Below are 26,058 nucleotides of genomic sequence, written 5' to 3' on the forward strand. Positions count from 1 at the left end.
TCTTTTCTTCGATCACCCCGTCTTGCTCCTCTGTCGTATCGACCTTTTCCTGCTGCCCATGCAATTTTCTTTGATCGTGTTGCAAACCCAATGATTTATTTGTACCTGTTCAACATTTCAAATCGTGCAAGATAGTTTCTTAATCTTATCTCGAGACTCCTACACTATTTTCCTTGATTCGTTGATCGATTCTCGCCCAACGTTCTGGCTTCTTGTGATTTTGCAATGTTTTTCCTGTTACAGTCCTACTTATTAATGTTTCGACTTTAAATTCTTTCCGAGCTTCCGTTATTTCCTGTGGTCCTTCATCTATTCCATTGTGAAACCCTAATTCAACCCAGGGATGTTAAATGGAACCACGAATGCACACATTCTTACCAAGGTTCTATTTGTTCGTCTAAAAGAGTAACCACTAGATAAGCGGCAGTGTATGTGGTTCCAACATGACGGCCTCCCGACTCACTGTTCCCGTGCTGAAATGCAAATACTCAATGAAAAATTTCCTGGCCGATAGGCTGCAGTACAATGGCTGGCCAGGTAGGTTGATTTCATTCCTCTTGATTTTCTTCTATGCAGAGCACTGAAGGGGGTTGTCTATTATGAAGCGCAAAATATGCCAGACGATACGCGCCATCAAATGGCTACAACATGAAACAGTATATCATCCAATGTACTTTCATCTGTTTATCTGTCTATCGAAGGGCGATTGCAACTCTGCCTTACATACGATGGTAAACCATTTGAGCACATACTTAAGTAAATTACAAAAATACGTCTCGTCAAAGAAACAATTTATTTTGTAGGCGACATGTAGTCTCCCATTCTGAATAAACTGTTTATTTAAAATGTATTCCGACTAATTACTATTTCGAGGAATGTTTATAAACAAATTTAACTGACAGCAGGTGATTTACCTAAGCATTCGGGCGTCTTCAGATAAAGACAGGTCAGAATTTTTTTTTCCAAATATAAGTAAGTTAATATAGTAGTTTCTTCTTTCACTTGAGCAGGGTTGCTTATCATCATAAAGTGTGAGCGACACATGTTTATGTTTGACAAGTAAGCAACAACTGGGAAGATTTAAAGGGAAAACTTCATGATAGAGCTGTTGTCGTTTCCATGAAAGTTGGAAACACACACACACACATTTGAAAGAGAATAGTTTTCCTAAGCCCCATATGATGCAAAGGAGTCATAGCGGGCCCTGTACCTACGTAGTATAGGAAATAAAGTTTTATCTTAGCAGCGTGGGCCGGTCTTGCTGCATAGCCTTTTACAAAATCTCAGCTTGACGGCCTTTACACGGCACTAGCTGACTCTGACCACATTATTTTCTCTGATCCCTTTACGAAGAGTTTCAACCTCAACAATAACAAGCATTATATCACCGTATGCGTCTATTCAAGCGATTTATGATGCCGGGTTTTTATTTCCTAAGAATTACATCATTCCATTAAACAAATATATTTACTTCAATATCTTGATCGATAGAAAAGTTACTTTATCACCAAACAAAGTACGTGACACTTAGCGTACTATCATTTGCATTTGCCGATCACTCCGTTTCGATACCACGAAATAAGGAACAAGTGGTGACGCCAACTTGTACTCTGTACTCTCTTTGCGATTTCTTACTAGCCACTAAAATATTTTACCCTTCCGACATTGTTTGAATTATTCAGGGCAAGCGTCATCATTCTGAGTTTTTCTTATAGAGTGATAAGATGTATACACTCAGACGTATTGGAAACATTTAAAAATCTACTTAGCGATATTTAATTATTTATGGTGTGTGCTATTTGATAAGTGATTGTCTAAATAGCGTTATCAGTCGAGCAACTGTTTGGAGACCAAATGTTGTTCTGCAGTGTAGATTATTTCCACGTAAGTGTGAGACTTCTCTTGAGGTACAAGACTCCTACCAACACGCTCTGTGATGAGGCATGGACCTGACGTCCTTGTCGCCTACTCGTGAAACCATCGTCCTCCGACTGGTTTCTACAGCTGCTCCTGATTGTAGCACGCAAACAGCTCATCAGCTTCGCTGGCGGCTGGCCATAAAATTCTGCCATTTGTTAAAGACACCTATGTTAGTGGATGGCCCGAATTACTGCCCGTATGGTCACTGTCATAATTTCTCATACAACCCTGCTCACCTATATTCTTTCCTAACCATGTAACCCATGAGGGGGAAGATTTTTCTGATGTGACAGAAAAAGAAACAGGAGTTAGGAAAGATAATGGATGAAGTATTTGAATCAGAATTTAAAAGAGCTTTGCATGAATTAAGATCAAATAAGGCCGAAGGGATAGATAACATTCAATCAGGATTTATGAAATCAATGGGGGAAGTGGTGTGTAGAATGAATTAATCTGGCGACACATCATCTCATTTTTGGACAATTTCGACACAATTACGAAGACTGCAACAGCTGTCAGGTGCCAGAATTTTCATGAAATCCGTTGAGCATCTCATGCATCCAGATTGCTGACCAAGACATTATACTGAAAATATGAAAAGGAAATTGAGGAAGTTTTAGATGATTATTTTGGCTTTAGGAAAAGTAAAGGCGCCAGAGAGGCAATTCTGACGTTGCGGTTGATAATGGAAGCAAGAGTAAAGAAAAATCAAGAGACGTTCATAGGATTTTTCGATCTGGAAAAGGCACTTGACACTGTAAAATGGCGCAAGAAGTTAGAAATTCTGAGAAAAATATTGATAAGCTTTATGGAGACACTGGTGATATACTGCATGTACAACAGCCAAGAGGGAATAATGTGAGTGGACGGCCAAGAACGATGTCGTAGAACTAATAAGGGTATCACACTGGGATTTAGTCTTTCGCCCCTACTGTTCAATCTGTACATCGAAAAAGCAATATTAAAAATAAAAGAAAATTTGAGAAGTCGGATTAAGAATCACGGTGAAAAGATTTCGATGATACGTTTCCCTGATGACATCGCTATCCTGAGTGAACTGTAGAATAGTTACATGATCTGATGAATGGAATGAACAGCTTAATGAGAACAGAATACGGATTGGGAGAAAATCGAAAAAAGGCGAAAGTAATGAGAAGTAGCAGAAACGAAAACAGCGCGAAATGTACCATCAATATTGTTCACGAAGTAGATGAAGTTGAGGAATTGTACTACATAGGCAGGGAAATAACTAATGACTGGCGGGGCAAGGAGGGCATCAAAAGCCGACTAGCACTGGAAAAGAGGGCTTTCCTGGCCAAGTGAAGCCTACTAATATCAATCATAGACCTTAATTTGAGGAAGAACTATCTGAGAATGTACGTTTGGAGCACAGCACTGTATGGAAGTGAAAAATAGACTGGGAAAACGGGAACAGAAGACAATCGACGAATTTAAGATGAGCTCTACAGACGAATGTTGCAAATTAGGATGTACTTCGCAAATCGGAGGGGAAAGTAAAACAGTGACAAGGAGAGGATGATGGGCCTCCGTTAAGACATCAGGTAACGACCTCCGTGGTGCTAGAGACAGCTGTAGAGGAAGAGAGAGATTGGAATACATCGAGCAAATAATTGATGACGTAGGTTGCAAGTGCTAGAGACTGATGACTAAAATAAAAAAAAAAAAAAACAGGTACGTATTCTCAGCGCCACCAAGGCGGCGTTCAATCCCTTAGTGAGCAGTCTTAAATTAGTCCTGAAATATTGATGTATTAAGCTAATTTTCACACATAAAGCCAAAGAGAAGTTAATGGGAAGCTGCTGGTTGAGGATTAAAAGATCTGCATTGAATGTTAGAATTGATAAACTTCAATACAAATATTGCATATGAAAAGTTGCTAGAAGCTTTCTGTACATGTCTTAGGGTTTCGAACTTTCATCGTGGGTACTGTTTACAGCGATAATAATTTTAATAAACTGTCAGAATAGTAATTCAGCGATTAAACTCGGCGCGTCAAGCTTTTAGCCGCAGATACGGTAGAGTGCATATGTCTGCCTTCTTCCTTATGTTTCTGCATTCCATAGTTGAAGACGGAATTGTCAATTACCAAACTTGAATTGTCTTTCTTGATCAACAGTCTGTACACAGCGAGTGTGTGACGAGAATTCTGATCAGCCATTTGTAGGAGCCTACGCAAATGGACGGAGGCCGCTACTGTAATGATTTAGTCAAGCAGAGTATAACAGGAATAATTATGAATGAAGCTGTATACAGTGAAAAAGTTTTGTGCTCCACGTATTCGATTATACTGTCCCATTTTAATGGAGGAAAATAAAAGTACATTCTATAGCTCATTATTTCTTGCTCAACAATACTGTCTGAGTTTGTCTTCTCGAATCCTGTACCAACTCCACAGTCAAATGCGTGTTTCAATTATATACTCAGTAATAAACAGTGTATGTGATCGGCAATTTAGCACATCGCGAGGAGGGCATCTTACACGACATTTTACGTTACCATTGTGTTCTCCCTACACGGATACGGTTTCTGTTTCAGTTTCATTGATGTAACGTCAAAAACTGTATCTCTAACCTACCGCATTTCCTAGAATCATGTGTTGTTATTAGCCAAAATTGATTTTATACGCCTTGTGTTGAAGTGCTGAAGGTCCCTAACATTTGCTTACCTCTATGACTGAATTCATTTTCAATTATAAATTTAGCTTTTTTTAATTGTCTCGTAGAATAAACATTTTGCTTCATCTGTTTCCTAAACTTTTCCCGACAGTTCGAATTTATCATCGTCTTTCGGGCGTGGATGCGGGATATTATTAACTGTACTTCCTACATTTCGGGTGGCAGCCTTACGCCCGAGAGGAGATAAAATAATATGCTTCTTGTATTTTTCCTTTAGATATTTTAGTTGTTGTCAGGGCGTGATAAAGCATGTAGAGGCTGCCTTTGAGAGTCGTTCATACTCGTGTTCTCCAAATCTATGGCTGAAAAAATATTTCTCCGTACGTTACCCTCGTGTGATAACATTTCTCAAAATTTTGGAAGCTAAAAGGAGATATTTTTTCCATTATCTAACTTCACAAATACGTAGCAAGGGCTGCTCCTGTTTGGCTAGAAGAATGGTGTAAGGTTTCTTTGAAATGAATAAACGACCAGTACTTATCAATTACGAGGGTAGTGGAAACTGTTGTAAGTGGTTTTTGTTTCTTCCGTATTTTTGTCCACTTCCTATACATCTTTCGTCATTTTAGTTTAGCCACAGGGAACGCACTAATTACGAAAACACTTTCCCATTTGCAAGAAAAACTGGTTAATTTTGGCGTAACACAAAAATGCAGAATTATTTATAAATACTTCCAGATTTTCAGAAGAAGACTGAGCTAAAACTACGGCAACCCGGCACAAAAATTACACATATCTGTTGACCTAGAATCTTTCCAAGTTTAGATTCGTAACACACACCGTGACATAGTTATAAAGCCCATCACATCGGAGCAAATTTATCAGAACATATAGATCCACTTCGTAACATCACATTGAACTAGTTCGCACCTGTATACGGGCAACCCTGTGAACAAATTTCAAAAGTGAGCTGTTGATATGTCTTACAGGGCAGTAGCAGCAGCTATCACAGTTACCAGTACGCACTGACCGACGTTTGCCACTTAATCAAAAAAAGTTGTAAAGTGTGAATGAAAAATTTGTTGAGATGTTCTGTCAACTGATAAATTTCTGTTCCTGCATGTGTTGTAATATTTTTGCGGCTGTTTTCTGTAAGTGCAGAGGTGTTTACGAATAACACTGTATTCATATTTTAAATTGAAGCTTACACTGAAAAAGATGGAGACATGTACTTACTGCCAAAGATTCCTATATACTTACAGGCAGCAATCCGATCTTCTGCAGATAGTACCGGAGTATCAGGCTCCAGTAGTCCATAGTCGACCGTCTCTTGACAATCCTGCAAAACACAGACACTACCATTTTCAAAGCAGTCTAGTGGCTGCAGACGTGTGCTCGTTTTGGTATTGTTACTATGCAGCATTTCTGTACCAAGAGTTGAACGATTTACAAATAAAACAGAATGAAGTTCAGGAATAGCTTAAAAATCTGGATGAAGAGTCAGAAACAGAAGACAGAGAAAACGCATAGGCTAGCTTCTTTAAATACAGCTAACAGCAAACTACTGGGTTTGTCAACTTAGAATCGCTATTGTGTCTCAACTGTATCGTGCTGGTAACCAATACAGGGTGGTGGTTATTGTTGTTCCTGTTTCAAAACTCTGTAAAAAGAGAACCACTACTCAAAATGGCGTGAAAACTGAACGGAATACTGTCGGAAAAGAGGGCAACATTATGTAAACAACATTCGGTTGAAATTTTACATCAAACTGAGAGACAGTTTTTATTTAACTGCGTTTTGAACCTGGAACTTTCGTTTTAACTACCCTGCACATTGTAATGTCTCTTGGGACATCACCCCCTGGAAACAGTACTTCACTCCAAAGTACCTAGAATTAACACTGTACCGCTCCTTCGCCTTACCACAATACTACTCCGACGACACACAGAACACCAGCGCTCAGAATAAGATTTTGAGAAATTTGTGATGCACAAACTGTGGAGCTAAGTCACAAGTTCATCAAACCACCTCACGGGAAATGTGCTATTCTGCAGCAAAGTATGCCTCGCCTGTTTGGTGTAAGCCATCGCAGCCCACAACTGTGGACCCTGATCTGTAGAAACTTTGCTGTCTTATTACAGGACGCCGAAGTGGCGTCAACTCAAAAGACTTTCACCAGGTGACACGTCTACCCTACGGTAGGCCCTCGCCATACAACATTTCATTTCATTCCTCAGTTTCCGTCAGAGTTTCTTTTCCTTAATTCATTGCTCAACTGAAGTATTTCTTCTGTTACCCACGGTTTCTTCGCAGTTACCTTCTTTGTTTTTCTTTCCAACTTTCATGATTACCCTTTGTAGAGATGTCCATCCTTTTTCAACTGAATTGCCTATTGCTTATCGCAGTGTCTATAGCCTCAGAGAAATTCAACCGTATCTCTTTATTCCTCAGTAGTTCCATATTCCGCTTCTTGGCGCACGGATTCTTCCTGATAAGTCTCCTGAGTTGCAGCCTACGCCGCGCGGTCTGAAGCGTCTTGTCACAGGCCGGGTGGCTCCCTCCGTCTGAGGTTCGAGTCCTCGTTGGGGCCTGGGCGTGTGCGTTATCCATAGCGTAAGTTAGTTTAAGTTAGATTAAGTAGTGAGTAAGCTCCGAGACCGATGACCTCAGCAGTTTTGCCCCATAAGACCTTACCACAAACTGTCATTTTTCATTTGCAGCCTACTCATCTTCACTGCTAAATTGTGATGTGAGTTAATATCTTGTCCTGTGTATGCCTTACAATTCAGTATCTTCGCCTGACAATTATGTAATGTAACTCAAATCTCACCTTATCACCCGGTCATCTCCAAGTATATCGCTTCCCCTTGTGATTTCCTGAACAGAGAATTCGCTAGTACTAGCTGAAATTAATTGCAGAACTCAGTCTTTCTCCTCTCTCATACCTGCTCCCAAGCCCATACTCTTCCGTAATCTGTCTTCATAGTGCATCCAATGCAACCGCATTCCAATCAGCCATGGGTATTACATTTTCATCTCCATTTACATACTGTACTCGTTTAATATCTCCATATACTTTCTCTGTCTCTTTATCTTTGGCTTGCGAAGTCTGCACATATGCTTGAACGCTTATTGTCGGTGTTGGCTTACCGTAGATTGTGAGGATACTAACGCTATCACTGAACTGTTCACAATAACTCACTCTCTGCCCTACCTTCCTATCCATCACCAATCCTCCAGTTATTCCATTTTGTGCTGCTGTTTCTCTTTTAGTATACTCATCTGTCCAGAAACCCTTATCTTATTTCCATTTCACTTCACAGATCCCCACTATGCCTAGATTGTGCCTTAGCATTTCCCTTTGCGGATTTTCTAGCTTACCTGCCGCGTTCAAACTTCTGACAATCCACGTCCCGATTCGTAGAACGTTAGCCTTTCGTTGGTTACTCAGCATTGTTCATGTGGTCACCTCCCCCTTAGCAGTCCCTTCCAGGAGATCGGAATGGGGGCTATTCCGGAATCCAATGGAGAGATCATAATGGCTCTTCTCAATTATAGGCCACATTTGCAGGTAACATACAATATGTGTTCTTAATGCAGCGGTTCCCTTTTCCTTCTGCATCCTCATACTGTTAATCATTGCTTTTGTGGGCAGTTTCCCACCGCTACGGGGACCTCTTTGACGAGACCGCTGGTTGAATGAGGGTGACTTGTTATACTGGAAATCTTCGGCCGCCAACTGCTTTGATTATGTCCATCAGTATCAAATTACCGTGTGTAGTATGCTATCAGTACATCAAATGGCCGCAGCCATTCTCCAGCTCTCTCAACCATAAATATATATTACACCAATTTCTTCCCCCATCTGTTTGGCATAGTCTGGAATCTGTCTGCCCCAACCATTTTATCCTTATAATGAACGAGGGGGTGTTGAAAAGTAGCACCTCCGAATCTTTTATATGAAAACCATTAAAGCATTTTAAATAATACAAATGTTGTTAACATCCTGGATCTTCGTTCTTCGTCGCTACATATTTATAGACCTTTGCCGCTTGAGGACGCAGAATTGTAGCGTAGAACATAGTGTTACACAACATAACTATGATGACACGTGAGAAACGGTGTTTTCTAATTTGGAGGGGGGGGGTGTTGAAAAGTAGCACCTCCGAATCTTTTATATGAAAACCATTAAAGCATTTTAAATAATACAAATGTTGTTAACATCCTGGATCTTCGTTCTTCGTCCCTACATATTTGTAGACCTTTGCCGCTTGAGGACGCTGAATTGTAGCGTAGAACATAGTGTTGTACAACATAACTATGATGACACATGAGAAACGGTGTTTTCTAATTGAGTTTCGAATTCGAAGAGCTCGTCCACACTTGAAGCCCCCCACCCTCCCCCCTTGAGCATGACAATACCGGAACACGCAGAAACATTGCGACACCTGCAACAATCCTATGCGTAGGCTTCGTTGCCAAGGGACATCCACCATACTGTCCAAACTAGATCCCATGCGATGGTCATCTGTTTCCAGAACTTAAGGAAAATTTCGATGACTTATCTTTTATACAGATGAAACATTGCAAGCAGAGGTGATGTTGTGGCTCCGTCAACAAAGTCAGACATTCTACAGAGACACTATCAACAAACGAGCCTCTTATTGGAAGAAGCGTGATTTATTAAATCTGCGACCGGCTTCGCATCACTTATCAGCACATCCTCAGGAAAGAAAAGAAAAAAAAATAACAAGAGCTCAAATTAACTATTCGATTTCCCAATTATGAGGTACAAACAGTTTTTTGAACGAGACAACAACGTACTCAATACGCTATTTATAACATGGCAACGTTAAACATTGCCCTGTAGCCACTTCCCACCATTCACGTCCAACATACAGTCATCTGGTGAAAGCGATACTTAAAATTTAAAAATTATTTTTAAAATTTTGTTTTTCAATGATGGGAGCGGCAATGACCTAGAAAATAGAAATTAAATACGATAGCAATAAAATTCCCCTAAACACGGACGACGAAGAGCGCAAACATTGGCATGAACAAACAGCAAAATTAGGCCCATGTAAACAATAGCGGACATTTTACTTCTTACACCTAGTGTATTTCTCATGAACGTCTAAAGATGTCCACCAACTTTCTGGTACAGTCTGGTGTCAGAAGTGTCAGTCTGTACGGGTGGCCCCAATTTTGTGGATAGCTACCATGATTTGAACATTAATGCTGACCAAGTTCGAAGGAGGCCTGAGCTCAGTCAACCAAAGTGTCGTCTGTGTCCGTCAGTGCTGGGAATGGACGCATCTGCTGAAGCTGAGTGTTCATCTGTCCTTGAGGGGCGAGATGTCAGCTCAGTGATCAGATTCAGCGATTTGGTAGTGACAACACTGAACAATGGGAGAAGAAACTCGGGGAAACTGTCAGTCCCCGTGAATTTCCACTGAATTGCGTATTTTAGTGTTACAGGCGAGCACATCGGTAACCACACGTGGTAGGGCGGGAAGTTTGCCATGTGTGGCAACGAAAATCTTAAAGCCTACGGACACTCTGTTTAACTATAATGAAGCTTTACGTCGTCTAAGATTAAGGCCAAATGAGATCTCTGAAGGCGCGACAACATGCTTAGTAATATGTGTCCGTGTCTACGTAGACAATTTTGGAAAAATAGATGTGGTTCCTCGTGTAACAGTCCTGACCCGCATAGAGAAAATAATGGATGAAGAAATAGGCAGACAACGCCTCCATAGGGAGCAATGCAATTTCTGAGCAGATCATAGCATAGGACGTTGCCACTTACGCAAGTTCGCATAATCACACCACCTCTCAGAAACGAGTTACAAGAAGAGCTGTATCATCTGTAATAATTAAAGAGAACCCTGTTACATATAGTGTTAGAGAAATTTTTATTGCTGTTTAAAGATAGGTAGTACTTTACAGCCGTACATTTAGTGTACCGTGAAATCCCAACAGGGAATGGGAACACATTAGTGCAAATCCTCATTGGATTGCTTATCATTTGACGAAGAAGGTATCCATCAACAATTACAAGCTACAGTTATCCAGTGTCCCTCGAGCCGTTGGGCAATTTCTGTTGCTATTATAACTACTCCCATAATTCATCGAATAATGGAAGAAGTGTACGAAGAGCACTGCATGTCTGTTGCAAGGATAAAGGCATCACACAAGCGATACAGGGATGGAGGGATGTTGGTTGCTAAGAATATATTACATGGAACGCCACACAGCATTATCAATTATATTGCCAGACATATGGATACCCTCATTGTTAAGGACCAGTAAGCTATTGTGGCAGCCATTGCCCAAGATAGTGAACTGAGCACCAGGATTGCAACGAACAGTCAGTGCTCACTGTACACCTGTGCCATGGTTCAATGACTTTCATTCCTTGAGCTCCTCCTAGAGTAAGGAACGCAAGGAACCACTTCGCTACTTTCTCTGAAGCAGCTATTGCCCTGTTTTCAACAATGATGTTTGTAGTGGACACCTGAGATGTGCACATGTTATTTCTGTCATCCAGTGTTTTGGGTCCATGTACCTCTAAAGGTAAGCTGCGGTGTTGGCACTTTGACAGAGACCAGTCATTCCGTTGCAGGCTGTGGAATTACGATCCTATTCATTTTACAACATCAGTCTGTTTCTCTTTAAACGGCCCTCACGTTATTCCAGAGATGCGATGGGCTATATAATTTGGCGAATATGATCGTGAAGTATGGCACAAGCCGGGAAAGTTGACCAAAATTCTGAAGCTATGGGGAGAAAGTTCAACTGTTGAGCGCAGAGGAGATAGTTACTGTGGTTCCAGAATGAGATTTTCACTCTGCAGCGGAGTGTGCGCTGATATGAAACTTTCTGGCAGATTAAAACTCTGTGCCGGACGGAAACTCGAACTCGGGACCTTTGCCTTTCGCAGGCAAGTGCCCGACCATTTGAGCTACCCACGCACGACTTACGATATGTCCTCACAGCTTCAGTTCTGCCTGTACTTCGTCTCCTACTTTCAAATCTTATCACTCTGGAAACATCCCCCACGCTGTGGCTAAGCCATGTCTCCGCAAGATCCTTTCTTCCAGGAATGCTACTTCTGCTAGGTTCGCAGAAGAGATTCTGTGAAGATTGGAAAGTAGGAGACGAGGTACTGGAAGACTTAAAGTTGTGAGAACGGGTCGTGAGACGTGCTTGGGTAGCTCAGATGGTAGAGGACTAGTCCCCGAAGGGCAAAGAGCCACAGTTCGAGGCTCGGTCCGGCACACTGCTTTAATCCTCCAGAATGTTTCACTTACTGTGGTGTTGTACAAAGCGCAGGAGCATGACACGGCCAGACAGCTAATACCAAAATTGCTCCAGTGTCATACTACCACACAATATTACAACAGCATACAAGTTTGTCTTGGTGTAAAGGGCAAGTAGTGACTACACACTCGTGAAAGGGTGGCAATAGCGATATTCAAAGCTCTATGTGTGTTTACGTTCGATGTGGACAGAGGGCGCGACATACTAAACCTTGAATTCGAGGGCAAACTTGGCCTGTAGCCTCCAGATGTTTCGACATAAGACCCTTATAACACTGCTGGAAAACAAATTGGTACACCCGTTTAGAGATTTCCTGTCCATTCAAGATTTGTCGTTGCAACAGTGCATATAGAGAACATGAAATGATTACGTTCGCAGATACCTAGCGCAATCGGTTCTGAGATGCTAGGTATCGATCTATGCTATAACACCCATTTTAGTAACTGGTGTAGCTTCCACCGACGGAAATGTGGGCGCTCACTTTGGCATCCAGTCGATCGTACGGACGGCGAACACTGTCCTGATATTCCACTCGTGCTCGACCTATTCACGTTGTTCTGTAAGAGTTGTTGGTTGATGACACTTCTCATCCCGTGAGAGTGCTTGACTGAATACTACTCCAGACATAATCCTGGCCAAGAAACTTGCTGTATGTCTTGCAGGGCACGTTGAGTTTCACAGGCAGTATGAGGGCGAGCATCAACCTTCTGGAACGGCAAATCATGTTCCTGTTGCAAGAACGGCGAAATAGCGGGTCTAATCACATTCTGAATGTACCAGGAACACCATATGTCAACGAGGGCTGTAGCTCGTCGCACCCTCTACCGTAAGACCTGGGCTGGGGCAATGGTTCTTGGACTACTAGATCGTACGAGACAGTGCTCACTATGCTTATATCGTACGCAGAATCTGCTGTCATCGCTCAGGATCGTGACGCGCTATTCCATCTACCAAATGATCCTCTGATGGAACCAGTCGAGGCGTGCACGTCGATACTGTAGAGTGAGTCGAAGGTGAGCTGAAGGTGTCTGTGTCAATAGTCCAACCGCTAATAACCGGTTGGCTACAATTCGTGCTGACAAGTCTGGGCTCGCAAGCACTCGGATCTTTACCGTGGTAGCTGTACGACCCGCCACTGCTACCCTCACAATCCTACGATCCTGGCTGGCGTCTGTGCTGCGTTGATGTCCAGAAAATCATTTACGAGTTTGAAAATGCTAACGTGACCACTGACAGCAGCGTCGTTGCAAAACTGACGCACTATGTCCAATATGTGCGGCAATTCTCCGAAATTACCAGCTCGCCACTCGGAAGGCCACAATTTCATTCCTTTCAAACTTGTTCAGTCGGCTCTAGGAAGCACAAGTGCACCTCCATGGCATGATTGCCTGCTTGCCTATCACTTTCGCACCACACTTAGCATTCTAACTGTGATCATTTCCTTTTAAAGGGTAGACATAGATGGCTTCCTGGTAGGTATACCATTACGCTGTCTGTTGCCTTACGACGTTGTAACTACTATCAGTGCATCTTCTATCCCACAGGTGGCATACTGTGTCATCGGATCAAAACCGAGGCTGTGTTTCCTGTGTACATATTTATTTCTCTGACAGTGCTTTTCTGGGATCTTTACAACAACACAGCAAGGACACCGTTATGCTTTGCCAGTTATTGACCACACCTTGTATTATCTAGTCTTGATGCGGATTGCTGATATGACAGCTATGGTAGTTCCGGAAGTTTTGCACACATTTAGTTCCGCCTTTCAGATGCCTGACGAATTCACTACAGAGCAAATGGCACCTGTTGTACCTTCTATACATGCAAATTTTGAAGCTCTTCAGAATAAAGCAAATTACACAATGGTGAGAGGTTCATAATATAATCACAAAGAAGTTATGTCACTATGTTAAGGAAATGCTCAATGACTGGCACAAATACGAGGCCTGCAACTTCAATAGTGGCAACTATTTATTTACAGTTCGTACAAAATAGGTACGTGTTCCGAATTTTTACTGACTTTCAAAGTAGTCACCAGCATTGTGTATAACCTACTGCCAGCGATGTGGAAGTCGTAGGGTACACTTATCTGTGCCAGTTGTGTTGAAAATTCGAGTGGCGTGGTCTATTGCCCGAAGAATTTGTATCAGTTCTGAAACGACTGCCTTGAAGTTTTTCTTTCAGTTTAGAAATCGAGTTGATCTCACGAGGGCTTAAATCAGGGGAGTGCAGTAGGTGGTATAGCACTTAGCAGCTCCATCAGTCAAACAAATAATTAAAAGAATGAGATTTTCACTCTGCAGCGGAGTGCGCGCTGATATTGTCGTATCAACGGTACCACACTTGTTAAGGTTTGCAGTAAGTATCATGGCCTATATGCCAGTCTGAAGTATCATTTCAGCACAAAATTTATTCTAGGTACGACTGCTGACAGAACCTATTCTCCCACACAGCGTCTAAACATCCAATGAGAGGTCTGGAGGCAAAATCACCTGCTGCCGGTGGAGACGTTCCCAGATGCGCTTGTCCAGAGACGATTCTCCCTCAGCACTCAGCTTTGAATAGTTAGACCCTTCACTGCAATTCCGTCATACTGACAATCAGACTTTTTTCTGTCATATCTTTCGGCTGCCTGTGGAGGACATTTGCCAGCACAGAACGGGGCTGTACCGTGAGATACATATTACATAATCTGATGTCTTAAGCACAGAATTTGACCAATCCTTATCCACCAAAATATGTAAAATTCTGGTAGAACGCAGGTATGATCAACCCTAACATAATGAACAGAATGTCTTCACACAAAATGTAAATGAAATTATCCTGCAAAGATAAAACAGCAAACAAATACTCTAATACAATCTTGAAGAGAAACAAAATGGAGCCGGCCGCGGTGGTCTCGCTTTTCTAGGCGCGCAGTCCGGAACCGTGCGACTGCTACGGTCGCAGGTTCGAATCCTGCCTCGGGCATGGATGTGTGTGATGTCCTTAGGTTAGTTAGGTTTAAGTAGTTCTAAGTTCTAGGGGACTGATGACCACAGCAGTTGAGTCCCATAGTGCTCAGAGCCATTTGAACTACTTGAAACAAAATGTTGACGAAACTGAAACATAAACAATGAACATAGGAAATTACTAAGTCTCGTATGCCATGGATCATCTGCACGATAAACTGTAATTAAAAGGAACGAATCATTTTGTAACCACCTCAGAAATTAGTTGGTAAATATGGCTACATCCTGATCATTTACAAGGTTTTTTTTAACATATAGATGTTAGCCTTTAGTTCCTACCCACCACCTTCTACAAATATAGACATTCTTCTACAGAAAAGAAGAAGTTGTCAAGGAGATCCTGTTTGAGTTTGTTTTCAAAATTTACTTTTCTCTCTCTTACATATCTTATGTCTCTGGGCAAGTGTTCAACAGTTTGGTTGCAGTGTTGAGCGCTACATCTTGTTCTAAACAAAACATTAATGTTGCATATGAATGACATATTTTTCTAGTATAATAATTATGTAAAGCATCATTTCTTTTGAACAGCAGTGGCTTACTAACAACGAACTTGATGAAGAAAGAAATATACCGTAAAGTAGTATTTAAAACACCAACCTTACTAAACAGATGTCTACAAAATGATTGTAGTTAAGCACCACATATTTCTCTCACAGTACGTTTCACAGAATTGAAGACATTCTTTCTTAAAGGAGAGTTACACCAGAACGCTATCCTGGATGAGATTATTGGATGGAAATATGCAAAATATTTCAACTTACTGATTTTGTCTCTCTACAAGACATGCCATAATTCTAAGGCAAATGAGTGTGAGTAAAGTTATTTAGGAGTCCTAGCGTTTCCTGTGTCCAGTTTAAATTCTACCAGTATGTACACATAAAAAGTTATTGTTTCCTCAGAGTGTGTTACATGTATAAATGGCGCAGTAGCTTTAGATGAGCGGAGCTGAATATATTTTGTTTAAAAAAATGAGAGAGAGACATTCACATAAAATAGTCAATGAGTCTTTTGAGAATGTAGTTTACTATTATTTTGTTGCTATATATGCCTGAACTCATTACACTACTTCTTCATCCGCAAGAACTAGTTCCCCTTGCCCTATATTAGAGGGAAGATCGCTTATATATATGAGTAACAGTACCAGAAATAAGACTGTCTCTTAAGAAAACCCAGACAAGATTCCTCGACAGTCAGAATAATTAGATGGGTTGAATTACTAAGTAGAGATTCCTGCATTCTTTTCCTTAGATTTGATATTATCTTTTGGTTGGTTATACCATCTGTGCCAGGAAACCCTAGTTTATCTAGGAGAATATGGCTATTTACGGACAGCTGGTAGGACACAGAAAATAGACGCTATTTTCTTATTTCATGCCTTTCAAATTTGGATACTGAATATGTAAACGGTATTATACGTATAGAATCTCCTCTGAAACCGAAACTGTTACTGGCTGAGGAAATTATTTTTGCTTAGATTAGATGCTACTCTATAGTACATTACCTCTTCAAAATGTTGTCGGTAGTGACACAAGACGTTAGTTATTGATACCTCTCCTAACACCTTTCGTATAGAGGGTCTCAACAACGGAATATATCAATTTCTGTGGAAAACTACCTTGCGCCAGTGGCTTTGCACACTTCAGATGAGGCAGGACTTATTATATGAAAACAAATCTCCAGTCCTCTGTTGAAAAAACATCAAATCGAGATGAACTTATGCTCTTAGCAGTATAAACAATATTCTTAATTCCAAAAGGAGAAGTTTGTAATACATTGATATTACTAAATTTAATGAGTGGTCTTTTTCAACATCCTGATGGGATTTTTTTCTTGAACTGTCTGTCTTTATCGTCCAGTAAAATATACAAAAACTAAAAATAATAAGGCAGTAGGCTTAGATCAATTACCTGTGTGTTTACTAAAATTGTGCATTGTGAGTATACACGCTTCCTCACATCTGTGGAGTTTCTATAGTGTTTGAAACAAGCAAGATCACAGCACCCCTGCTGCGAAGGATAGGTAATGAAGAAGAAATAAAAATGCCAGAAAATTGCCCTGTCGCCACAGTTCTAAAACAGAATGGCATCAATTATGAAAGACAGATTAATGAGTTACATGAAGTACCAGAAATATGGAACTAGTGATGAAACAGGTGAAAAAATGACACTTACTTTTAGATCACTCTAACGCTTTTGATACTGTTGACCATTAGATTCAAATAAATTAGCTAGAAGTTTTAGAATTTAGGGGGGGGGGGGTAGCTGATAACTGGTTCCAGTCAAACACAGGAGATACGGTACAGAGTGTAGAGGTAACAGATATCTCAGATATGGCTAAAGATTTAGTAAAACAACTTGCCAGAGCGAAAATATATTAATATTGGAATTATTAAGTATAGCGTTTTAGGAGTTATACTGTTTCTGATATATATTAAAGACTTTCCTACTAGTATTAGTTACGGGAATAAATTCCCTTTGCTGATGACAGCAATTTTATAGTCACGGACAAAAGAACTCCATACAGAGAAACAAATGATATCCTAATCAAACTTTATTATTGGTGAATAATCAATAAAGTGACATCGAACATAAAGAAAGCTAATGCGCGGAATTTAAACCTGAAGACGGAAAATGACGACATGAAATAAAATTTAGTTGGCGCCTCTAGAGACATTGTAACAAACTGCGAAAATTCTTTATAATTGCACCGTATGAACTGATATATCACACAGTTGTACACATCGAAAATAATAATGATAATTACTGTTCAAACAGCTGTGTCCATGAATACGGAACACGATCTAGAATGAGCTTACGTTAACCAAAAAAGAATAGACATAAAATACAAGACAGCATTTTCTATTGAGGGATAAAAGGGTACAAGAAACTCTAAAGGAAATTAAGGAAATAGCTAATACAAACATATTTAAAAAGAACCTGGTAACCAAACATCCTATATATCAAAGTATTACTCAAATAACACTGAGTAGGAATTTAGTAAAAACTGTAACACAAATAACAACAATGATAATAAAACATCTAACATTCTACAAAACACTTTTACATTTTTTACTTTACATGTGGCAAGGGCCTTATCGACCATACGCCTGCTCTATGAGCCTCTTCCACTTCTGCCTGTCCAATGAGCTGTTAGTCCATTTGCTGTTACAGTTCATCCTAGTTGTGTCCTTCGGAATGTTCCCGCCATCTGCCGGCCAGGGTTGCCGAGTGGTTCTAGGCGCTGCAGTCTAGACTCGCGTGACCGCTACGGTCGCAGGTTCGAATCCTGCCTCGGACATGGATGTGTGTGATGCCTTAGGTTAGTTAGGTTTAAGTAGTTCTACGTTCTAGGGGACTGATGACCTCAGAAGACCCATAGTGCTCAGAGCCATTTGAACCATTTTTTGTCTGCCATCTGACACTGGGTCTCCCTCTTCCTCTCGTTTGGTCTATTGTTCTGCTGAATGCCACTCTAGGTAGTCTATTCTCTGTCATTCTTGCTGTATGGCCTGTCCAATTCAACCTTCTCCTCTTGAGCACTTCGACGATGTTAAGGTGTTTGTATAGCCCTCTTAATTCTTAATTTCTTCTTATTCTCCATTCCAATGTATTTTCGTCGTATGCAGGTCCAAAAATTTTCCTTAGTACTTTTCTTTCAAATATTAACAGTTTTTCCTTATCTGTTTCTCTAAATATTAATGTTTCACATCCATAAATCACAGGTATAATGGTCGATTGATGTAAGCAGATTTTGAAGTTACTGCTAAGTGATCTTTTTCATAGAATTTTGATGAAAGTAAAAAGTGTCTTGTTTGCTGTTGATAAATGGGCATCTATTTCTACGTCTGTTCTGTTGTTGACACCTTTACTTAACACCACCCCATTATATTTCTCCTTCATATTTTTCGTTTTCTGGAAGAACTAAATCCGAAAGCTATGCGATGTATCATATAAATACCTTATCCTCTGACACAGCTTCACACTTTGCTCGTTAGAGAGTGATGCTCACTTGATTTCTCAGGCCAGAAAAATGAGATCTCGCAGTGCACAGAATGGTCTTCACATCAGCTGTTAATGTTTGGAGTGTCAAGAAATAATCTTTGGGCAGTGCTGCAATGCGTTCAGTGACTGGCAGTGAGAACTGAATGAAAAGTGTACCATGAGCCTTTTATCATTATTAAATAATTTATTCTAAAACAGCACTGTTCACCAGGCATTTGCTGAATGAGTTAGCACTATTCGACACAGAATGGTCATGTGTCCGGGAGGATTAAAGCTTCTATCTCTGTCCTGTCATCCTGAATTAGGTATCCCATGGTTTATCTTAATTATATCGAGAAACTGCTGCAATGGTTCCTACTACAGACCCACGATCGAGTACTTGTCTGTAAACGTATGCGTGTGTCAATTACGCTTTGTTTTGTGCCAAAATTGTAATACCATGATACGTCCAATATCTTTCTAAAAGAGAACTACAGGAAAATAAAACTGCTACAACATATTTTATACAGTATTAAATAAATGCTAGTTAAATATGCACCCAAAAAGAAAAGAAAAGAAAAAGTAAAAGCGATGCACCATGAAGCAGTTACCCACATAGCACGGAAATCGATAGGTGTGGCAAACAAAAGATTACAGTTCCACAAAAATTAGATCATTTGCTCACGAGGAAGAGCTTCACAATTTTAGGAAGTCAATAACACACTGGTCCACTTCTGGCCCATAGGCAGGAAGTTATTTGGCTTGCCATTAGTTCTTAGGGTTGTTGGATGTCATCCTAAGGGACATCGTGGTAAATTCTGTCTAACTGGCGCATTAGATACTCAAAATAGCGAGTGGCTCGACGGCCCTACGTATAATACTCCAGATGTTCACAATTGGTTACAGGCATGCTTTCACAAGCACGAAGACAACCATTGCAAACTCTCGCCTTGCGTTGGCGGGCATTATCCTGTAGAAACGTAAACCGCTGATGGATTTCCATGAAGCGCAGAAAAACGGGATGTAGAATATCGTCGGCGTACCGCTGTGTTGTAACGGTGACTAAACAATCAAAGGGGTCCTGCTTGTCTAGCCGTATGCCGAGAGACAGTGAGGTGGTACCCCATAGCTACACGGGCGTCTCCAGACACGTCTTCGCTGTTTATCGGGACTCAGTTAGAAGCAGGACAACAAGATTCCAGGCCGATGACGTCTCTAGAAACATCTCGTGAGTGCTGGAATCGCAACCTGATTGTCACCCGCCATACGGCCAGACACCCAGGAGTTGGTCTGGGGTGCCATTTCTTTTATAGCAGGAACCGTTTGGTAGCCATCTACTATTCAGTGGTAGGTCGAAACTATTCGACTTGGCTGTTCTTTGTGGTAAACTGTCCTGGCCTTACATTTCAGCAAGATAGTGTCCACCGGCACATGGCAAGAGTCCTTACTCTTTCGCTCGGTGCATGCCAAATCCTACCGTGGCTGGTAATATCTCCGGGTCTCTTCTTAACTGAGATTGATTGGAGCAGAATGGGCAGGGCCCTCCAATAATAAAGCGAGTCTGATGATTTGGCGCTCCAGTTGGATAGAATTTGGCACAGTATACCGCAGGAAGCCATTCAACAAGTCTGTTAATCAGTGGCAAAACGAACAACTACTTGTATAAGCGACAGAGTTGGACCAAGGCGTTATCGACTAGCTAAATCTGTGAAAATTTCTCTCGAAAAAGATCATTAAATTTTTCTGAAACTGAAGTTATTAGTACGTCTGTACACGTACATTACACTACCCATTTCCGTCCCATTCGGATAATACTTTCGTGGTGCCTTTATTATTTTTTCTTTCTTAGAGTTTATATGCTACCTGTGACTCGTCTTTTACAGCCCTTCTATCTAACTCAGTTACACTTTTCTGCGGTTAGTGATCCCATCTCTTGTTCCATAAGATCCTGTATGGCCTTTCAGTCTGTTGCCGGAATTACCGGTTTCTGAAATAATGTGTACATTCCTTACTTTTTAATAACCTTCCTGAGAAATTTTCAGCAGTTTCTGTAGTGTGCAGCTAGTGCAGGTGGTCTACTAATTCCTGCCAACAGATACGTATCCCTTAATTTTCACATGATACATTAATTCCTATAGAGTTACTTTGTCTTGTAAGTTGCTCTTTCGTATCCTATCCAGTTTGCTTATGCGGAAAGGCATTTTCAAATGGTAACTTGACTTTTTAATGTATTATATTAAATTTTATACCAACAGTTGGTTCATCATAAATTTTTTCTCACGTAATCTCTTGTAAGTGTCATATACAGTGTGAATTAAAGTATAACAAGTACCCTGTATTGTACATCGCAAAACAACAGAAATTTTCCATGTTGTTGTTGCGATGGTGGTGGTCTTCATTCCAGGGACTGGTTTGGTGCAGTTCTACATCCTACTCTATCCTGTGCAAACTTCCTCAGCGCCGATTAACTACTGCAACCTACATCCTTCTCAATCTGTTTAGTGTATTCATGCCATAGTCTCCCTCTACGATTTTTACCCTCAGCGCTTCCCTCCAATACTAAACTGGTGATCCCTTGACTTCTCAGAATGTGTCCTACCAACCGATCCCTTGTTCTACTCAAATTGTGCCACAAATTCTTTTTCTCCCCAATTCTATTCAGTACCTCCTCCTTAGTTACGTGGTCTACCCATCTAACTTAAGGACTTTTCTGCAGCACCACATTTCGGAAGCTTATATTCTCTTCTTACCTAAACTATGTATCACCCATGTTTAATTCTATACGTGTCTACACTCCATACAAATACTTCTGGAAAATGCTTTCTGACACATCTATACTTGATGTTAACAAATTTCTCTTCTTGACAAGCGCTTTCCATTCCATTGCCAGGCTACATTTTATATCCTCTCTATTTCGACCATCATCAGTTGCTTTGCTTCCCAGATAGCAAAGCCCATCTACTACTTAAGTGTCTCAATTTCTAATCTAATTCCCTCAGCATCGCCTGATTACATTTTATTATCCTCGTTTTGATTTTGTTGATGTTCATCTTATATCCTCCTTTCAAGACACTGTCCATTCCGTTCAACTCTTCTCTCTGGTCCTTTTCTGTCTCTGGCAGAATTACAATGTCGCCGGCAAACATCAAAGTTTATATTTCTTCTCCATGGATTTTAATTAATGCTCCACATTTTTCTTTTGTTTCCTTTACTGCTTGTTCCATATGCAGATTGGATAACATCGGAGATAAGCTACAAACCTGTCTCATTCCCTTCTCAACCCCTGTTTCCCTAACGTGACCCTCGACTCTTATAACTGTCATCTGGTTATGTACAAATTGTAAATCTAAGTTCACTGCCTGCATTTGACCCCTGCCACCTTCATAATTTGAAAGAGGTTATTCCAGACAACATTTTCAAAAGCTTTCTCTAAGTCTACAAATGCTAGAAACGTAGTTTTCCCTTTCCTTAATCTTCTAAGATAAGTCTTAGTGCCAGTATTGCCCTACGTGTTCTACATTTCTGTTGAATCCAAACTGACCTTCCCCAAGGTAGGCTTCTGCCAGCTTTTCCATTCGTTTCTAAAGAATTCGTGTTAGTATTTGGCAGCCGTGACTTATTAAACTGATGGTTCGGTAATTTTCACAGCTGTCAACGCCTGCTTTCTTTGGGATTGGAATTATTATATTCTTCTTAAAGACTGACGGCATTTCGCCTGTGTCATACATCTTGCTCAAGAAATGGTAGACCTTTGTTAGGGCCAAGCCCTCCTAAGGCCGTAAGTAGTTCTAATGGAATGTTGTCTACTCCCGGGGCCTCGTTTTGACTGAACTCTGTCAAACTCTTCACGCAGTATCACACCTCCCATTTCATCTTCACCAACGTCCTCTTTTCATTTCCATAATGTGGCCCTCAACTACATCGCCCTTGTATAGACCCTCTATCTACTCGTTCCACCTTTCTGCCTTCCCTTCTTTGTTCAGAAGCTGCCTTCACTATTTCATCTCTCAAAGCTACCCATTCTTTTTCTATAACTTTATTTCTCCGGTTCTTGTGAATCGTTCCCTAATGGTCTCTCTGAAACTCTCTACAACCTCTGGTTCTTTTAATGTATCCCGGTCCCATCTCGTTAAATTTCCATCTTTTTGCCATTTCTTCAGGTTTACTCTACACTTCAATAGTTTGTGATCAAGAGTCCACATCTGCCTCTGGAAATGTCTTACTATTTAAAACCTGGTTACTAAATCTCTGTCTTACCATTGTATAATCCATTTGAAACCTTCCAGAGTCAGCAGACCTCTTCCAAGTATACAGCCTTCTTTCATGACTAACTGCTCTCGGGTTACCCAACCACAGGGTATGCAAATTTAGTGCATTAGTATATTTGAAGAATCAGGTTATGTTAGACAGTTATTAATCTGACCTGCTTTTGAGGGTTTGCATGAATAATGGGGTTTCCCACTGTCTGATAAGTTCATTTTCGGCTGTGAATAGTTTGTTATTCGTGAGTACGTTAATGAAAGTTTATGAACTTAGTCCTTTTGTAAGTAGGCTGTTTAGGTTTTTATATTGGTAACGCCACGTAGCGCACTGTACGAAAATCACTGGCTGTGCTGTGTGCAGGCTGTGGCTCGTTTCCATTGTCGTCTGCCATTGTAGTGTTGGGCAGTTGGATAAGCGCGTAGCGTTGCGCAGTTGGAGGCGAGCCGCCAGCAGTGGTGGATGTGGGGAAGTGAGATGGTGGATTTTTGAGAATTGATAATCTGGAGGCGAGTCCATTAGAAACAGTACATTTGTCAGAATGGATGTCATGAACTGCTATATATATATATTATGACTATTAAGGTAAATACATTGTTTGTCTCTATAAAAATCTTTCATTTGCTAACTATGCGTATCAGTAGTTAGTGCCTTCAGTAGTCAGAATCTTTTATTTAGCTGACAGTAGTGGTGCTCGCTTTATTGCAGTAGTTTGAGTAACGAAGATTTTTATGAGGTAACTGATTTGTGAAACGTATAGGTTAATGTTAGTCAGGACCATTCTTTTGTAGGGATTTTTAAAAGTCAGATTGCGTTGCTCTAAAATTACTGTGTCAGTTAAAGCACAATCATGTATAATTGTCCAAAGGGGACGTTTCACTTTATCTGCATTCTATTTGCACGTGGATTCACAAGTCAGCTCAATAGCTCTATTAACTTCTCGCTTCCAGATTCTCAATCTTGAGTAATTTTTCCATCAAAAATGGCTCTGACCACTATGGGACTTTACTTCTGAGGTTATCAGTTCCCTAGAACTTACAACTACTTAAACCTAACTAACCTAAGGACATCACACACATCCATGCCCGAGGCAGGATTCGAACCTGCGACCGTCGTGGTAGCACGGTGCCAGACTGAAGCGCCCAGAACCTTTCGGCCACGCCGAGCGACAATTTTTCCATCCCAGGGCTTCTTACTCGTGTAGCAACGAGCAAGCTAATGTGTTATGTTTCTCAGACAGGCGTTCGCATTTTATGCTTATTTTATTAAATGAATTTTTTTATTTAAATCGAAATTATTACATTTAACTACGGTTCTTTCTGACATAGTGCCTTATCCCATGTACTATTCGATCCATGCTGTGCTGGTTGCTGTTTACTGACTGATTTCATCTTCACAGTGTTGGGTTCTGTGAAAACGAACGTTCGGGGTGCTTCTGTATGCTATTTTGTTTGAACCTCTGAGAGTAATAGAGTTGTTCCGAGACTTACGCCTCCTACTATTTTTTTTGTGGTGACTTCGAGTGACGCACTTGATGTTTGTTGTTGGTGTATTGTCAATGCTTGCACCTCCCTCTTTAATTTGCCTGTGGTTCCGTTGTTCTGCGGTAGTTGGTGCCAGACGGGGAGTGTTCCAAAATGGAGTCTGATATATTCATATCAGCAATATGTGGTTGAATTGTTCACTGCTAAATAAACTGCGCCGATTGAAATGGAGACGATAAAATAGACGTGACCAATATGAACGACGATCTCCTCCAGTTTAGTATACAGCTGACTACTTTCAGTGCATTACCCTCGGGTCAACCAACTCCAGGGTATGCAAATTTGGTGTATTGTATGAGTACAGTATTTTCAAGGTAGTGGAAAGTGTATTCATAATACGCCATGGTTCAGTCGGCCCTTGGCAGTTGTTATCCTTCGCAATGAAAAGCGTCTTGATCAACTTATCCGTGCTTATTGGCGGATAACGAAAAGAGAATTTTATGCGAATGCCGGCTGTATTGCCTTGGAAACAATTGTGGAACATCTTGGATATCGCAAAGTCTGTGTGAGATGGATCCCGCGTATGCTTGCAGAACCACGCAAAACTCATCGAATGAAAATTTTTCGGGACCTGATAGACCAATATGAAGGTGACAATTTTCTGATTAGCATCTTCACAGGAGATGAGACGCGATGTCACCATTACGAGCCGGAATCCAAAAGACAGTCGATGGAATGGCGACATGCGAATCCTCCGTCAATGAAGATATTCAAGACACAGCCGTCTCCAGGCAAAGAGATGTACACAGTTTTGTGGAATAACCAGTGTGTGTGTGTGTGTGTTTATATATATATATATATATATATATACTGTAGCCTCGATAAACTGGCAGTTCAGCAAGCTATAAGGCGACACTGACTAAGTTAAAAACCCGAATTTCCAGGGTAAGGCCAGAAACTAAGACCAACTTTCACGTGCAACATAATAACCCTAGATACAACACCAGTTTTGAGACGACGCAACACTTTGAAAAACTGGATTGAACTTTCTTACTACCTCCACCACACAGTCCGGACACAGCGCCCCCGGAGATCCATCTCTTTGGGCCTCTGAAAGAAGGACTACGTGGAGAACATTTCACAAGACTGGGATGCTGTTCTCAAAAACTGTAAGAAGTGGTTAGGCTCAGCTGGTTCCAATTTTTACACGCGCGGCTGTAGGTCATCGTTGGCAAAGTGCATAACGAGTGTTCTCCTGTAGTGCCCATGAATAAAAATAGGAGGCATTACTTACCCCCGAACTTTTCTTTTGCGTTTATTTATACTGGCTATCCTTAACTACTTTACTTATATCGGTTACAAGGATGCTGTCCTTTCTATGTAGCCTCACCCAAAGATGCTGTATTAACGCAGCGAAACCGACCGTGTTCTGAGGGGTCCAGTT

At 40.9% G+C, this 26,058-nt stretch overlaps 1 protein-coding gene across 3 annotated transcripts in view; it reads right to left on the bottom strand.

Annotated features, from left to right (window-relative positions):
* The window catches only part of LOC126272658 (uncharacterized), an 82,702-nt gene that overhangs the window by 25,922 nt on the left and 30,722 nt on the right, over nucleotides 1-26,058 (bottom strand). For all 3 annotated transcript variants that reach the window (XM_049975668.1, XM_049975670.1, XM_049975669.1), the window contains exon 2: nucleotides 5,817-5,895. In XM_049975668.1, coding sequence (XP_049831625.1) covers nucleotides 5,817-5,895 — 79 coding nt within the window. The remainder of the gene's footprint in view (nucleotides 1-5,816; nucleotides 5,896-26,058) is intronic.

The sequence above is a fragment of the Schistocerca gregaria genome, chromosome 5 (assembly GCF_023897955.1).
Source record: "Schistocerca gregaria isolate iqSchGreg1 chromosome 5, iqSchGreg1.2, whole genome shotgun sequence".
Lineage (NCBI taxonomy): Eukaryota > Metazoa > Arthropoda > Insecta > Orthoptera > Acrididae > Schistocerca > Schistocerca gregaria.